The 16,556-nt window shown below is 47.9% G+C and overlaps 2 protein-coding genes across 3 annotated transcripts in view; one reads left to right on the top strand and one right to left on the bottom strand.

Annotated features, from left to right (window-relative positions):
* LOC109307768 (aquaporin-7-like) overlaps window positions 1-2,598 on the top strand; it is a 33,396-nt gene extending 30,798 nt beyond the window's left edge. Inside the window, exons 6-7 of the mRNA XM_019531840.1 lie at window positions 130-347; window positions 1,034-2,598. Coding sequence (XP_019387385.1) covers window positions 130-347; window positions 1,034-1,193 — 378 coding nt within the window. The 3' untranslated portion in view covers window positions 1,194-2,598. The remainder of the gene's footprint in view (window positions 1-129; window positions 348-1,033) is intronic.
* Window positions 2,599-3,092: 494 nt separating this feature from the next.
* The window catches only part of TPGS2 (tubulin polyglutamylase complex subunit 2), a 31,861-nt gene continuing 18,397 nt past the window's right edge, over window positions 3,093-16,556 (bottom strand). For both annotated transcript variants that reach the window (XM_019531838.1, XM_019531839.1), the window contains exons 4-7: window positions 13,557-13,688; window positions 11,263-11,376; window positions 9,921-10,081; window positions 3,093-5,475 (exon numbers count right to left, since the gene is read on the bottom strand). In XM_019531838.1, the coding sequence (XP_019387383.1) occupies window positions 5,233-5,475; window positions 9,921-10,081; window positions 11,263-11,376; window positions 13,557-13,688 (650 nt within the window). In that variant the 3' untranslated portion in view covers window positions 3,093-5,232. The remainder of the gene's footprint in view (window positions 5,476-9,920; window positions 10,082-11,262; window positions 11,377-13,556; window positions 13,689-16,556) is intronic.

Here is a 16,556-nt window from a genome sequence, read left to right as displayed (position 1 = left end):
TTTCACAGTTGTGGATAATCCATCTTTTCAAACCACCTCTGGGATCTCTTCCTTTTATGCAGTGACCAGTTTCTATCCCTCTCTAAGGTGCTGCTTTCTCAACCGACCTGTTTCTTCCTTTGCCTCTAGTTTATTGGCACTGCAGTGCTGCTTTTGGGCATACTGATCATCCATGATGAGAAGAATAATCCAGCCTTAAAGGGAACCCAGGCAGTGGTCACGGGGCTCCTGGTCTTTGTGATCGGCATGTCAATGGGAATCAACACAGGATATGCCATCAACCCCTCAAGAGACCTCCCTCCCAGGATCTTCACTGCGATAGCCGGCTGGGGGCTGGAGGTCTTCAGGTAAGGGGTCCATTTCATGCTGGGCAGATCACAGAGGTTTCCCTGACCCTCCCTCCGGTTTGGTGAAGGCACAGGACTGGGAACCCATCTGGGTGCCATGTCTGACCTTGAAACAAGTTTTCTAGATAACCCAGGGCAAATCATTTAACTTTGGTCTGTGTGGCACTATTTGTAGGAGGTGGACAGTAAAGCTTCCCTACCCGACTGGGTGCGATGAGCCTTGCTTCATCTGGAGTTTGACCCAAAGCTTCTCACAGTCCATAGCAAACCTCCCATTGATTCAGAAGGAGTCTCCTCGCACAGAAAGTCTTTGAACGTCCCCTTTGAAATCCTCGCACAGGAGTGCAAAATGCCACTTCATAAGGAGTCAGAAAGCTTGCAATTAAAGAATTTTTCCCCCCCAAATCTGGTTGGTTTAATAAAAGATATCACCTCTGCCATGAGCTCTGATTCCTTTTTGCCTCCAGATGAATACAGCTACTACCTGGATACCTGACACTGTAAAAGCAGTGTATTCTAGGGGAAAAAAGGCTCTGCTACAAGAGAATTTCACTGTACACATCAGTGAAGGACATGGACAGACACAACTCAGTCTGGGCTAGTACCTCCACAGGATAGGACAGCAGGGCATATGTTCTGTCCCCGTTTGATTCATCTGAAATCTCTCTTCTGTGTTTTTCTTTTAGGGCTGGAAATAACTGGTGGTGGGTCCCGATCGTAGCTCCGACGTTGGGAAGTCTGTTTGGCGTTTTAGTCCACAAACTCTTCATTGATCTTCATAATCAGCCGGCCACCGACAGCGGAAACGAGAAAGAGAAGTACACTTTGGAGAGTGCTCGGATGTGACGTCCAGCTGTTCCTCAGAACTAAGCCTGAAAGAAAAGCTCTAGACAAGGCGTGTTGCACGCATGCACTTACGCTGATTGTCACTGACTGGCTCTTGAGACACCCGCTGGCAATAAATGCACCTTTTAATTTATTCATCCCCCACTTCTGGAAGGTGTGAGGATGGAGGCTAGGTTTGAATAAATCTTTGCAACTTGATCAGACTAGCTGGGATTTCTAATGGATCACATTATTCTCAAGAGGGCCAAATGTGGCTCTGCCCTAAATAAGTTATTCAATGGGATTTAAAGTTTATTAACTACTTTTTTCTCTAGGGAAATAATACATATAACTCCATCGCACTGGTGAAAAACCCTGCACAGCTTAAATGATTCCAGGCACGTAATTCTGTCGCATCCCAGATGTGAGATGCAATAGGGAGGTGTGGATTAAGCTCACCATGTGCTCTATTCAAGGCAAGGTCAGTGCTTCCCCATGGGGTAACAGCACCTTGAACAAAGGTGTTTTGATTGTGAATGTTGCTTGGTAATACAGCAAGGCCTGAATCCCTGGGAGGGGGGTGGGGGTCAGCCCCGTTGATTTAGTACGGCCCTGCCTTTAGTGGGTAACCTCCCACTCATAACGAGGCTATCAAGCATCTGGTTTGGCAGGATGGAGGGGGGAGTAGCCTGTTCTCAGTAAGGCTTTGGCAGCTTTCAGTGGAGCCTCTCCTTTCCTGACTTCTGTGTCCACAGTGCTGAACCATAAGTGCTGGGCAGCCTCCTGGCCAGAGACCTTCCGATCCCTTGTTCTGTTTTGGTGGACACTTGTGGACCAGGATGTTTGCTTTCTGCAACTGAAAGCATTCAGCTGTGGAGCTACAGCTTTAAACAGGATCTTTTAATGCTGAAACAGAAAACAAGCTCCCCCCACACCACTCGGGGAAACCCCAGGAGACTTAGGAACGAATCCTGAGCCTGGAGGGGCTGCTTCTACAGGGCAGAGGAACAGGCATTCGGCCTCATTACTGGCCCTCTGACACCCTCCAGCGTCCTCAAAAACAAGCATGCTGAATCTTCCTCTTCCCAGGCCGACGCGTGAAGGTGACTCTTTCTACCCATCTCCCGTGCTTGATCCCCAAGTGCTCCAGGGCTGCCGCAGGACTTCAGCACACGACTGGGTTTCTGGAGCTGGACAACATAGATGAGCAGTGGTGTTACGATGGGTCTAGATGTCCTGCTCCAAGGATGGCAACCATAGACTGCAAATCCCCTCTCACAAAAGCCAGGCTGTTCACCTCAGGCTGAATCAATGGACTGTTTTTCGGGACTCTGCCTCTTCCCCCTGTTTTCAGCTGACCTTAAGTTTGTAACAGCATGACTTATCTGTGGAACTAATAAAGCAGAAACGTGCCTGGGCTGCTCCACCAGCCCTTGTGCCTTTTGGTTGATGCTTCCACACTGCGCACAGGTCTCACGTGTCCTCAAAGCCAAACCTGCTTAGCAAGACCCTCACAAGGTAGAAAGTCTGAAGCTGAAAGGGCTCAGAAAGAGCTGCTTTTAGCTGGAGGGGATTCTTTTATCACAGCTGTGAGGTGATCTTCCCAGGACCTTTCATGTGCCCTGGTGTAGACGCTACTCCGGGGGCAGTAGGACCTAAAGGCAGCTGATATTTTGAACAGTGCTGCCATATACAGGGCAGCTTTAAGTATGCTGTTGCTGCAATTTAAATGGTCCTGCACAATGGTCTGCACTGAAGTGGAGGCCTCAGAACAGCTTGAGATTGGATCAGCTTAAAAATCATGATAGCTCATTCATCCTTGGTGGGAAGTTTTGAGCTCCGTCTCCCAGAGGAACAGCTCACATCCCCACTCACAGCCTGGCCTGTGGGCTCCTAAAGCACTTGGTATTCAAGACACTTTGGTGGAAAATATTAAACTCTTTATTAAAATAGTATATAGCACTGGCACAGTGCTTTAATATTTTAAAGGGCTGTACAAATATTGAAGCCTCGCCCACCCCTGAGAGGTAGGTTGGCAATCCTTTGCTAAATAAAAGACACCACAATTGAAATAAGCATTGGTCATTTTGAGACAGTGCCTCTTACTTCTCTATCTAGACACGGCCAAACATCTTGGGGTGTCAGCTGCGCTGCACACGGCTGCCGGGGTGGGCTTGTATTCCAGGATAAATGCAAATGGCTTGCATCGTTTGTGGGTCTGTGTGGTACAAGGTGGGGGTTGACTTACCTTGCATTTTCCATGGGGAAGGCATGCACATGAGCAATTACCGCAGGGCAGCTGTACAGTCACACTCTTGCTTGCCTCACACTTGAACCTCCCATGCCCTTAGACACACAAGCGTGTCCATGTAGCAATGGTGGGTGCAGATGAAGACCAGCAGCAAATAGGTTAAAGTGCAGTTTTGCCCTGAAGGATCACTCGGTATAAAAAGGCAGCAGAGGAGGATTGCACGCTTGTTGAGACTTGAGGGGACGAGCTGCGTGGTTACACGTTCTGCATCTTCAGTGTAAGCTGGATGGGTCTGTGCCCTCCAGGCTTTGTGCAGGTGCCTGGTTATGACCAGGGCGGAGGGCAGGAAGGTGTAACGGCCTGTGGCTCTGGCTCTTCTCCGTCCTCCTGTATGGATGCCTGGATGACCTGGGCAGGCACAACGGGGCCAGCTTTCATTTTGGGTAGTTCCACGTGGCACCAAGGCCGCAGTGAGTGGTTAGGCAGCTAAGGGGAGCTCTGGTCTCTCACGGCAGGCTCCGCGCGTGGTGGGAAAGGGCACAGGTGGGGAGCTGCAAGCCAAGGTTTGTTTCTTCTAAACGACCTTAGTTAAGAGAGGGGCTGAGATACAGTGAGGATGGGAAGGCCCTTCCTGAGGAACTTGTGGAGACAACCCTGGTGACTTCATAGACAGCCACGTGAAATACGGAGTCCGGGTGGTCCTGGTGCAGGTTAGAAGCCTGGGGACAGCGGCTTTCAGGGGTGAGCATCGCTGTCCTGAGACTCCAGAGGAGACATCTTATGGAGGAAGCCCTGTGTGCTACAGCTGGGCAATCCTCATTGAGCAGCAGGCATAAAGTCCCACTGCAGCCCCATGATACTGGATATTCAAATGCTGCAGCTGAAACCACGAGAAACCTTTCTACTCCTTCAGAAAGGCCTTCAACCCTATTTCCCGCACAGGCCCAGGTCCTACAGCAGTGCATGGCAGAGTATTCATCCACTTCTTAAAGGTAGGGATTGTAGGTGATCAGTGCCTCTTAGGATCATACCCTCCACTTCTACTCTGTACAAGCACCTTCTGGTTGGGATACCAGGCTCTATCCCTGGTCCCCAGCACTGTCTTTAGCTGGTCATGGTGTGAGATGCCTTGGCTCTTTTGCACTGCTCTGGGCATTGGCAGCTCTGAGAAAGGGGGCATGTTCTGTTCCCTAACACCAAAAGGCTAGAGTTGTTTAAAGCACAGTCTGTGTAAAGGGTAAGGTGAGGGTAGAGAGGCAAGTAGCTTCAAGCACTCGTGACACCACTGGCTGAAAGTGCACGGCGCTGTCTGCTCTCTTCAACACCACAGGGGAGCATCCACTAACGTCAGTGGCTTTCCTCCTGCTTTCGCTGCACATGGCAATCTGGGCAGGCTTCTTTCCTTCCAAAGGAGATGAAAAATGATTTGTGTGTGCATGCTGCATTCAACTGGGAGCATGCTGTATTCAGCCAGGTGGATTTATGTGTGCTTGTTGTATTCAGTGGGTGGATAAAGAGACCTAAATGGATTTTTGGGTGCTGCAGTCCATCAGTGGTAATGCAACCCCTACAGGGCATCTATAGCCCTTTTGTCCACTCCAGCAGGAATAAGATTTACCAGCATTTCTACAGGGTCTTGCTGGAGCAGCAGCACCGAGGATCTCCAGCCTGCTCATAACATGGATGGTGGTCATGCAAGGGTTGCGATGCAGTTTCTGTGGGAGGGGCTATTCATGCACAAGCGATTTGGTCTGCACCTCCGAGAGGCCGTCACGGGCCTTCGTGGTCCGGGACATGCGTGTTCTCCAGTCACATCTGTGGGTCTCGCTTCCGGGAAGAGTTCCCCGGTACTGAGGAAGCCTTGGAGGAGGTGGTGCTGGTGTGGCTCTTCTGGGAGCCGGCCGGCTGGGAGGGCAACTTCTTTTTGAGCACTGGCGTTTTGTTCTTGCTTTTAAACACCTTGTTGGGGTCCAGCTTGTTCACAAAGGCGTCGGCTTCTTCCGAGAGCAGCGCAGTGTTGATGGTGATGGGCTTGTACATGTTAAACCATTGCTGAAAAACAGGGTGTTGGAAAGGCAAACAAGAAAAGAAGTCAGCACAGGTTAGAGCCACATGGAGGGATGTCCTAGAACCGACGTGCAGTTTAAACCCACCCAGAAGCCCGTCACCAAGAACGTGTGTTGCTCTGTGTGTCACGTGTTTTATGACAGAGGTGCTTGACGCACACTTCCCAAGTTTTTCTCTCACTTGACATGAGTTCTTTATAGGGGAACACTATCACAGACATCACCCTGTTACACGTAAGGGAGAGGGGGAACAAAGCTGAGCTCACTTGGATTCAGAGAAGCACAAAGGGGATTAGACCTCTGCATTTAAAATTACTTAAAAAAAAAATCAGTCAGGAATTTCTGAGCCTCTCAAACAACACAAGCCCCCTCCCTCATCTTCCAGCAGTGCTGTATTTCAATCTGTTTGCCAGAAAAAGATTGGGCTTACTTCTCAGCTGACTGATTTCCTGCCCAGAAGTCACCGTAACCATTATCTGGATCTCAGGTGCCACCAAGAGGCTTTAATCTCCTAAATTCACATCCCTGCTGCCTACTGCTTTCCCTGTTACAGCCACCTGATTGACAGAGGCAGATAGTGTAGGGGTCGATGTGGCAGGGTGCCTGATAAGACAGCCTGCTCTGGAAGCAAAGCAAAATGCTCACCGGGGTGAACAGGCCGGTACATAAACATACAGGGTTGCAGATAGATTGGAAGTAGTCTCACCCTCCGGCGAGGCCTTTCAAAAGGATAATGTCAGTGAGGACTATGGTAGGCTCCAGAGAGGCTTCTAAAATGGTACAAAGATGGACCCTAGGTGACCAAGTCCACAGAAGTGCTCCAGCCCACCCCCCGCTTGGTGGCTGGCTATGTGCGAAGCCCGCCTCCATTCCCTTGGCACCTTGTTTTGGCCTACAAAGTCCCCAAGGTGCCTACACATGGGCTCCCATGTGCGATGGCACTGCCTCAATCAGAACAACTCCTCACTGAAGCTCTATGGAGATGCAGACGCAAGGCGGGGTAGCACCTGTGATCCACATAAGTGGTGGGAGGGCCCCTATGAGGCATGCTCAGACCATGCCTAGTGCGTGCTAACAGCCTGGAGCAATACAGCACTGAGCATGCAAGTAGAGGCCATTGACCTTGCTTCTCTGAATCTCACTTTTCAGGTGCCTAATATTGACATCACGTGTCATCTAAGTGGAGGCACCGAAGGAGCCTTTCTGGATCTCAACTTAGGTGACTGGAGAGGCCAAAGGCTAGCAAATGAGGGGGATGTCATCTAAATGAGGAACTGGGGACTGGACACGCCATCATGTCACTCAAGTATCAAGGAATCACTGGCAATCTCTCGATACAAGGATGACAGTCTTCAGTAACTAGGGAAGTCATCAGTGAGTCCTGAGATGACTGGGGAGGCTACTCCGAGATCTGCATGTCTGACAAACAGTTCCAGGAGGAAGGAGTAGATCCTGGTGACGTTGGGTCACAGCTCTTCCCCCATAGCTGTCTCATCCATCGGTTTCCATAGCAAGGTGAGTCTGCTCAAAATGATCGATGCCTTGTTGTGCTTCACAGTGCCATCGGGGCTGATTCTCTCATGCACTGATGCGTGAATCTCCCAGGTATTGATATTAAAGTCACATTTCTTAAGACTGGTCTTTGAATCGCTTCCTTTCCCCACCTCTAGAGTAGTGACCAGTGGAGAGTTGGGAGTATAAGAACTGTTTTGGGGGCCAGTTGTCAGGCACCATTATGATGCGTCCTGTCCAATGGAGCTGGTGTTGTATACATCTGGCTTCAGTGCTGGTGGTGTTTGCTTGAGCCAGAAAGCTGACACTTGTTTTTCTGTCCTTCCAATTGATATGGACAATTTGCCAAGGACATCACTGATCATTCCACAGCTTTCAGGCGTTTCTGATATGTCATCCAAGTTTCACACCCGTGCAACAGGATAGGGATGACAACAGCTTGGTAGATGAGAAATTTGGTTTGGGATCACTGAAGACACAGTGTTGGAGATGTCCAAAGGCAGCACTGACAGATTTTATCTTGTGTTGACTACTATTACCTACATTTACTTTTGGGGAAAGGTGACTATGGGTAAGGGAAATGCTTGATGTTTTCCAACGGCTGTCCTCTAATTGCAATATTTGGAGGAACAGCTTGGTTTGGAGTGAGTTGGTGGGTTTTTAAATCAGGAAATATAGCCATGGAGTTGAAAAATGCCTTATTCAGCTTGCTATCTCATTTCTCAGGAGCGCTTGGCATGACAATTTGTAACATGCCAGACTTTACACCAGTATATTCCTGGACAAAAAATGGTGAATCAGCCACAGATAAGTGGCTTGTTGAAACAGTCCTTTCTTTGTGGTGCAGATCAATCCCGCAGTAATTTTAACATGTGGGTGGTTGACATGTTACAATTTGTCTTGTTGCATCTGGTGCAGGACAAATGCAATGTCTGCTAGGGGCCAGAGTGGCCTATACCTGCTATAGCAGCTTGGAAACCGTTTACAAGCTGCCAATTTCAAAGCTCCTAAAGCATCCCTGACCTGACTAGGTCCTGGCAGTTTCACCAGGTATGCAGTTAGGTGGAGTGCAATTACATTACAAAACAGATGGTGGGGCTGAAGGTTTCTTGTGCACCTAGGTGTCTCATGCACATTGCTGATACATAGATAACCAAGGAAAGCAATGGGCAAAACATTTTGATTGTTGTGATGTTACACAGGTAAGCAAATTATACATTTACCTATATCCATATAAGTGGAGTATACTGTACATGGACTATGTTGCTGGGAAAAGCTGTCTGTGAGATACAGTGTATGCAGCTTCTACTGCGGTAGATTTATTTAGACTGCAGTAGGCTATGGAAGAAATTAGAAATGCAGAGGGCCTCAGTGAAGCATTTGCTAGGTTTTAAGCCATCGCTGACTGCAGTTTCATAGGCACAGGCTGCAGAATGGAGCCTGGAACCCAGGAAATATCACTCTGCTGACAGCATGTCTGTCTGTCACATCTGTGATAAAGCAAGAAGCTATGGCAACTGCATGTGACAGGGAGCAAAGGCCCTGCCAGCCTACCTGGAGACAGCACAGATGAGCACGTGACCCAAAGCATTACCAGCATCATCCTGGGGAGCAGTGGGGGTTTTGGAGGAGTGGAGATGGGTTGGGACTAAAGGACCAGTCAGGCACAGAACAAAGGCAAGAGACGGTAAGAACAGCTACCTGGCAGAAAGTAACAGCAGTAATAACAATGGGTAATGCTGCCCCTTGCTCAGTGCTGGGCCTAGGGCAGAGGTGGGCAAATATTTTGACTGGAGGGCCACTTAATGAGTTCTGGTGTCCTCTCAAGGGCCACACTTTTTTTTGCTTTTCTTCCACATCCCCATTCTGCCCAGAGCTGCAGCATACCCTGATCCCGATGCCACCCAGAACCTGCTAACTGCATCCACAGCTTATGCCTGCACCTGCCTGGTGTGGGGGAAGTAGCCCGGGGCAGGTGCTGGTGTCAGCTGTGGACATGGCTGGCAGGTTCTGGGTGCGGATTGGGGCATCCACTGCCAGCAAGCCAGATCCTATGAATTTGTGGTTATGCATCTGCTGGCCAGGTTGGCAGGCTGGATCCGGGGCTGTATTTTGCTCACCCCTGGCCTAGAGGCACAGCGTGCAGGCTGCATCCTTCCAGCAGCAGTTTCAGTTTGTAGGGGCAGGGGGCACTGGGAATACCTCCCTCATGAGACACAAGACAAGGAGACACACAGATAAGCAAGCAGGATTAACGCAGCTCAAGCCTTGATGCTAGAATCAATGAGAGAGGGTGAAAGGCCTGCATGATCTGTGTGAATTAAATGGCCATGTACCTTAGCAGTGAGCTTCTTAAATGGCTTTGGCTGCACCCTATGACAGCCCTTTATGAGGATCAACTCACTCCCCTGCTTGTGTCATGTCCAGTGTGTAGCTGGGTTTCCAGGTCCATTTGCTTAGGCCTTTACCTCCCTTCCCCTAGCACTGGCTTGCGCTGGGGGTGGGAAGGAGAAGGTAACACCAGGTGCTCAGCCCTCACTTTGCACCCATGCTCAGAGCCTGGCTCTCGACAAATCTTACCTGGCTGCTAGGAAGCGAATGGAGGACTTTGTACTTTCCTACTCCTTGCATAGGTACAGAAGGGGAGGGGATTCAATAAGCAGTAGGAGCCATGCTTTCACTGCCAGCTGCCTCTGGACTGTATGAGACTGAGTTGAGCTCTAGCTCTGCTTTTCTAACATACACTCCCCGGCCCACTGGACTGATGCGGTGGAGAGAAGCAGCTTGCTGGCCTGATGACAGCGCCTTGCTGTGGAGGGAGGTGCCCTCTCCAGTTTACAAACCGCCCCCAAGAAAGTGGGGGAGGAAAGTGAATTTTGTTCAACCCTCTGAAAACCAAGCAGGCTTCTGCTCTCTCACCTTGGCCTGGGGGCTGACACCGTAGCTTGTAAAGGCGTACTGCCACTGGGGGAGACCCAGGTGGGTGATCAGTAGTCGGTAGTAGGCAGTGAAGGTCTTGGTGAGGAAGTGCCAGTACAGCGCTCTGTCCAGAAACCATATCTCTGTGTCTGGGGTGACAACTGGAATGAAAATAGAGGAAGGTCACAGAAATCATAGCACTGCTTTGCAGTTAAGGGATGAGATCCTGACTGAGACTGCTTAAGTGACACAGCATTGTGAGGCTAAATGCACAGGTCTTCCAAATTGCACCCACGGCCAGTGCATCCTGCTATCTAGGGGTAGCACAAGTGAGTGGTTGAATCACACCTGGAAAACCTGGATTTATTGGTTTCACACATCCTCATCTCATACTCAGCCCCTGTACCTGCTTTCCCATCTATAAGAGTGGAATGATGCTACTCATTGCTTCCCAGTATGGCTTTGAGATGCAGTGCTGGTGACATGCTTCGAGAGCTGTGGGTGAAAGGCCACAGAGAATTTAAAGTATCTGGATTATAAATCTTCTGTCCACAGGGTTCAAGTGTTGATAAACTAGGAATGGGAATGTTAATGTATGTGTGTATGTGCACACACTTGCTCACACAGATGTGCTTAAGTGTGCACAGGAGAGAGAAATGGAAGTTAAACAGACACGTATCAGCTGGTGACTAATTCCTAAGTGGGCTACGTACTTTACTTGTCCCTGGTGGAAAGAGCATGCACGGTTTTCCATGTGTTCTTTGCTACCCAGCTCACACCTCTCTTTCTTTGTGGCATGTTCCTCTGCAGTTTCTGTTCAGAGGCCCCTTCCTAATTTGGTTTTTAATTAGCAACTGGAGAAATTGCAGAACCGGTTTGAAACCAGCTTGGCAGATTCACATTTTCTTTGTTCTCCCTTCCCCAGTGTACAGAGTGTTACACACACCTTCAGGAAGAATGTAAATAGTGTGGCCGAAGTCTACAAGCCCATACACACTCGCACGTGATTGCCTTTAGACGCGGGGGTAGTGCTAGTGAAGCTGTTTGGACTACTCCCATCTCTAAGGCTTGGTAAACCTCATGTACGTTCTTTCCCATCTCCATGTCCAAGTATCTGAAGCATGTAGAAATCACATATAAGACTCCTACATTCTTCAGCAAGGGGAAAATCTTGGCTCCAATAAATTCAGGGCAAGTTTTGCCATTGAGTTCAATGGAGCCAGGAATTCACTTTAAATGTCCATGCCGACACTGCTAAGCAATACTGCACAAAGCGATATATCCACCGCCCAGGCGCAACCTTCCATTGTGGCTGGTTAACTCTGCTCTTTTTGGTCTTTACCTGGCTTGGTATTCTTATACACGAGGCAAACTTTCCCATTCCCATTGCATGGGTCTAACTCAAAGATCAGGCTACGAGAGTCAAAGTGAGGCTTCTCCAGCTTGTCTTCATTACCTTCAAAGAGAAACAACAATCACTCTAAAGCAATTCTGACTGCATCTGCTCTGTACATAGGGGCAGATTTGCAAAGGACCTGCTGCTGTGATGCCTATTTCACATCTATGTCTGGTTGTGTGTCACACACCCTCTATTTTGTGTAAAAATGCAATTCAGATACAGCAGTTCCTGCCCGAAGGATCCACATTATTTTTGCAGATACATCTGTTACTTGCATAAATCTATGCACACAAAAATAACTTAAGGGTGCAACTTTAGAGGCATGTTTTGAAAAGATGTCATTAACTTGCAATGAAGGATTCACTTTCAATTGGTAAATATTGATACTTGGGGATTATTATGAGAAATAAGCCATAACATCTTCATTCTAAAGAGACAGAGAGAGAATAAATGGTGGAATAAAAAAAAGGCAGCTTGAGTTATACTTTCTGTACTTTTATGACACTTTGCTCTGGTTCTGCTTGTACATAAACACCCAGCAAAACCTCTTAGAGAAGCAATTTTACACTTGCTTGTAAATACACTTGCAATTCATAGCACTTAGCTGCCCCTCAAGCTGGCTGCTCTCACAAATGCAGATGCCCCTTTTCAGGAGCCAGATTTTAGTTGTTGTTTATATTCTGAAGATTTAACAGTGATTTAGAGGGATTTTAAAGCATATTAGGAAAACTGGCTTTTGTGGAGGTAATAGCACAGCTGCATAATTTTGAAATAACCATTTTAAAACCTGCATTAGAATTGTTAATCACTGACTTAAGACTGGGAACAATGGTGCGAAAAATCATTTACACAGAAAGTGTTTCATGACAATAAAACCTGAGATCCTACAAAAAAACAACAGTCACTTTTCTGACTCAATCTCCTAAGTACATTAGGATTAGTCAGTATCAATGTACTATTTAAGAAGGACAAACCTTGTTCTGCAGTAAAAGAAGCCAGGTGCAATTTAACAGAATTTGCCACAGAAAACAAAGGGTTTGAGATTTTCTAGGGGGGAAAAAAAGAGTCTGAATTTGTGATGCTTTCTTACAAAGTAGCATCTCAGAGGAGAGCCCATGTTGTGATATAACCAATGCTTGCACATGCAAAGCAAACCTAGTGACATGCATGGAGGAGTACGTGGTTTAATGAGAACAGAATCTGACCCATTTGATAAGGCAGGGGATCAGGATTATAGCTGGACTGTCATGTGCTGAAGGAAAGCACTCCTCTACACCCAGAGAGAAACCGGCCAGATCTAGAAAAAGCAATTCTCAAATCAAATAGGAATGCGCAGGCTTATTCTTTTGGTTTTTCGCAAGAATCAGTATGATGCTTGGTTCTCCCCCATTGCCACCTTGTTAAATTGCAAACTCCTTGAGGGAGGGGGCAGATCGATTTACATTTGTCTGCAAAACCTCTTACATCTGTTTGTGATCTAAACAGACAACATCTCCTCTTACTGCCCTGTGTTCAGGTATGTGTTTCCACTGAAACTTCAAACTCTGAAGAACTGCCTTCAAAGTCAACCTATTCAATGGGCCAACCCCCTTCCCAGATGAAGATTATTGCTACTGGTATTTTATATAGCATTGTAGCAATGCTCCTGCCATGCTGAATCAATCAAGGAGTCCCCAGGTAAATATTTAAGAAGCAAGAAACAAGACACATGGGGCAGTTTGGGTGGGAAAGAGTACGAGGAGGTGGAGTTGGTCATTTTCTGTGGGACCTGAAGCATGCAGGCCCAGATTCTCAGAGCTGTGTATATATTTCATTCCTACAGATTTGCATGAGAGCTAGGCAGCTAAATTCTTTTGACGATCTAGTCAGGTATCCAGGTTGTAGCCGTATTACTCTAGAGGCAAAAGGAATCAGAACTCATGGCAGAGGTGGTATTTTTTATTAGACCAAATTTTTTTTTGTTGCAAAATTTGTTTGCAAAAATCTAGCTAGTTTAGTAAAAGATATCACCTCTACCACGAGTTCAGATTCCTTTGAGGATCTAGGACTGTTTCCATCCGGTCTCAGGAGGACAGCAAGCAATGGGTCTTCTTAAGAGTGACCTGTGACCTCTCTGTCCCTACTGTCAAAGTGCAACTAAACATATTCTGCAGAAAGGCAGTTTATCCTAACCCATCATGTAAAGCATGTCGTAACAGCTGTGTGTCCCACCCCAACCGCAGCCCCAAAGACAGTACCTTCCTCATCGGTATCATCTTCCAAGTCAGCAAGTGTTGGAGCATTGGGCAAAGCATATAGCGATGAGCTGCCCAGTCGGCTTAGTCTGGAGATGCTGTTAATCATCATGGAGCCCAGAGGCATGGGGGTATCTGTAATGCACAGTTGTGAGACTGATAATCAGCATGTCCTAGCAGCAAAAGAAGTGGAGGAGATCTTTTCTTTTGGGCCAATCCTCCACTCATGGCAGAAGAGCTGAATCTTGAAGCAGGCCTGGGAGTGTAATTACTCCAGGCTCTGGTATTCATCTGATACCATCATGCCAGAAGCTCCCCTTCTTTTGTATGGAGCAAGCTCCAAATCAGGTTTCTCATTTGAATGCAACAGTGCAGAGTAGGGCAGTAAAGGTAAAGGCATGACCTTACAAGCTGTCGAGGCAGTGCTTCATTGTTTCTTTAACCTCCACACAAGGTGATGTGGTCGGCACCATGCTCCAGCTGCCTTTAGCCCCGGGTAGCGGTGGGGACCCATTGGATAGGAGGCTGGGAGGGCCTCAGGGCTATGCTGGAAGTGGAAGCAATGAGTAGAAACCCACCACCCTCACCTGGGATCAAAGCCAGTCCTTCCAGACCATAGTCAGTCATCTACAGATTGAGTTATGCAGTTCCCAGAGGATGGCAGGGGAGGTGTCAGTCCACTAAAAAGGTCTCAGAACATTATGGGGCTCTGTAGGTCATAGCATTTGGCTCCACCTGGAGATCAGTGGGCAGCCAAAGCTGGAGCACTGGTGTTGCTTCTGACATGAAAGTCCACAAGGAGAAAAGCGCACCCCATGCTTACTGGTGGAAACGGCAAGCACCTGTGTAATTTGGGCAAGGTCCTTACTTCAGAGTAAAAGAGCGTTTCTTTTCTTGCCAGGCAGAGATGGAGGAGAGAGGGCCCAATCCCACCATTGCTGGAGTAATTCCACTGAAGCCAGTGGAGTTACGCGGGAGTGAGGTCTGAATCAATGCCAGGGGCTGCAACTGTTTGTATCACAGTGTAATGTAAAACTCCCACTACTTCAGCGATTGTAGGATCAGGACCTTCATTCCAATGTTGTTCTCAGTTAGATCGCCACCGTGGTATCTGGGGCTCAGCTAACACCTGTTGTATTATCTTTGCAAAGCTGTTCAATTGTTGTCTACTCCCATCAAGTCAGATGTGACTAAAAATGGCATAAAATGCATGAGGCCAACTGAAAACCAGAGGTTACATGTGAGCTGAAGAGCAGGCTAACATTGCGGGCTTCCCGAGAAGCTATTTGGGAGGACTTTGTTAAACTTGTGATCTTCTTCTAGCTCAGAGATGAAAGCAGTCACATTACTTGAGCTAAGACACTATCTCATCATAAAACTTCAGGGAGGCAGGAGAGGCAAAACAGGATGTGTATTTATGTGCAGGCTTTTCTTTGGTGCTCATTGCCGGCATTGCATAAAACAGAATGGATGGAGCCACATGACAGTCAGATGAGGAAGGGAAGTGCAACTATCCTTTTTTCATGGATGCTGAGTGCAAGCCAACAGAAATCGGGCGATTTTTTTCAAAAGCATCCATGGCAGTCAGAAACTCCCAGGTTGATTTATTCTCAAGCCAGAGATTTATTTATGAAACCCCAAGAAGTGGTGGTGAGGCCTCGTTCAAAGTGCACGTTGCTTTTTGAATACTTTAAATCAGCCAGGTTTCTACTGCTGAATGAAATCTGTGACTTATGTATTCATTTATGTGATCATCAGGGTCATAACTGGGCTAGCACAGCATGTATTGGCATTCATGTCAACAAAAATAAAACCTAAGAACCACAGACTGGATCCTAACAAATTCTAGGCACAGAAAGTTTCCAGCTGGAGTCCTACATATGGACACACTTCAGGCTTGAGCCTTATAGATTCATAGATGCTAGGGCCGGAAGGGACCTCAACAGATCAGAGTCTGACCCCCTGCCTGGGCAGGAAAGAGCGCTGGGGTCAGATGACCCCAGCTGGGTGCCTATCCAGCCTTCTCCTAAAGACCCCCAAGGTAGGGGAGAGCACCACCTCCCTTGAAAGCCATTCCAAATTTTGGCCACCCTTACCGTGAAGTTTTTCCTGATGTCTAGCCTAAATCTGCTGTCAGTTTGTGACCATTGTTCCTTGTTACCCCAAGAGGCGCCCTGGTGAACAGAGCATCTTTGATTCCTTGCCGCATCCCCCTGATGAATTTGTAGGTGGCCACAAGATCCCCCCTCTCTTGTGGAGGCTGAAGAGTTCCAGGTCCCTCAGTCTTTCCTCGTAGGGCTTGTCCTGTAAGCCCCTAACCATATGATTGGCACTCCTCTGAACCCTCGAGTCTACCAACGTCTTTCTTGAAGTACGGCGCCCAAACCTGGACACAGTACTCCAACTGCGGTCTGATCAATGCCTCATGGAGGGGAAGTATCACTTCCTTGGGTCTATTCATCTCGCATCTGCTGATGCATGATAAAGTGCAGCTAGCTTTGTTGATGATTTCATCACACTAATGACTCATGTTCATCTTGGAGTCCACTATGACTCTGAAATCCCTTTTTGCTTCTGTGCTGCTGGGAGGGCGACTTCCCAGGCAGGAGGTGTGCTGGATATTTTTGTGCCCCAGCACTCTGCACTTGTCCTTGTTGTACGGCACCCTATTGCGTACTGCCCACTTTTCTAACTGTCTAGGTCTGCCCCCGGAGCGTGAGCTTCACCCCACAATTTAGTATCGTCTGCATACTTGGACAGAGTACCCTTCACCCCCACATCCAAGTCACTGATGAAGATATTGAAGAGTACAGGTCCAAGGACCAAACCCTGCCAGACCCCACTACCCACATCCTTCCAGGCCAATACCGACACACCTACTACCGCTCTCTGGGTGCGACCACTAAGACAATTTGCCACCTTCTGCATCACGAACAGAACTTGCACTTGCATTCATCTGTTATTATCAAGGCTCTCCTCATGCTGACTCCAAATTTTGCGCAG

The sequence above is a fragment of the Crocodylus porosus genome, unplaced genomic scaffold (genome assembly GCF_001723895.1).
Source record: "Crocodylus porosus isolate Cpor-Errol unplaced genomic scaffold, CroPor_comp1, whole genome shotgun sequence".
In the NCBI taxonomy this organism is placed as follows: Eukaryota; Metazoa; Chordata; order Crocodylia; family Crocodylidae; genus Crocodylus; species Crocodylus porosus.
The sequence above is the reverse complement of the archived record's forward strand: the minus strand, read 5'-3'. Positions and strand labels throughout refer to the sequence as shown.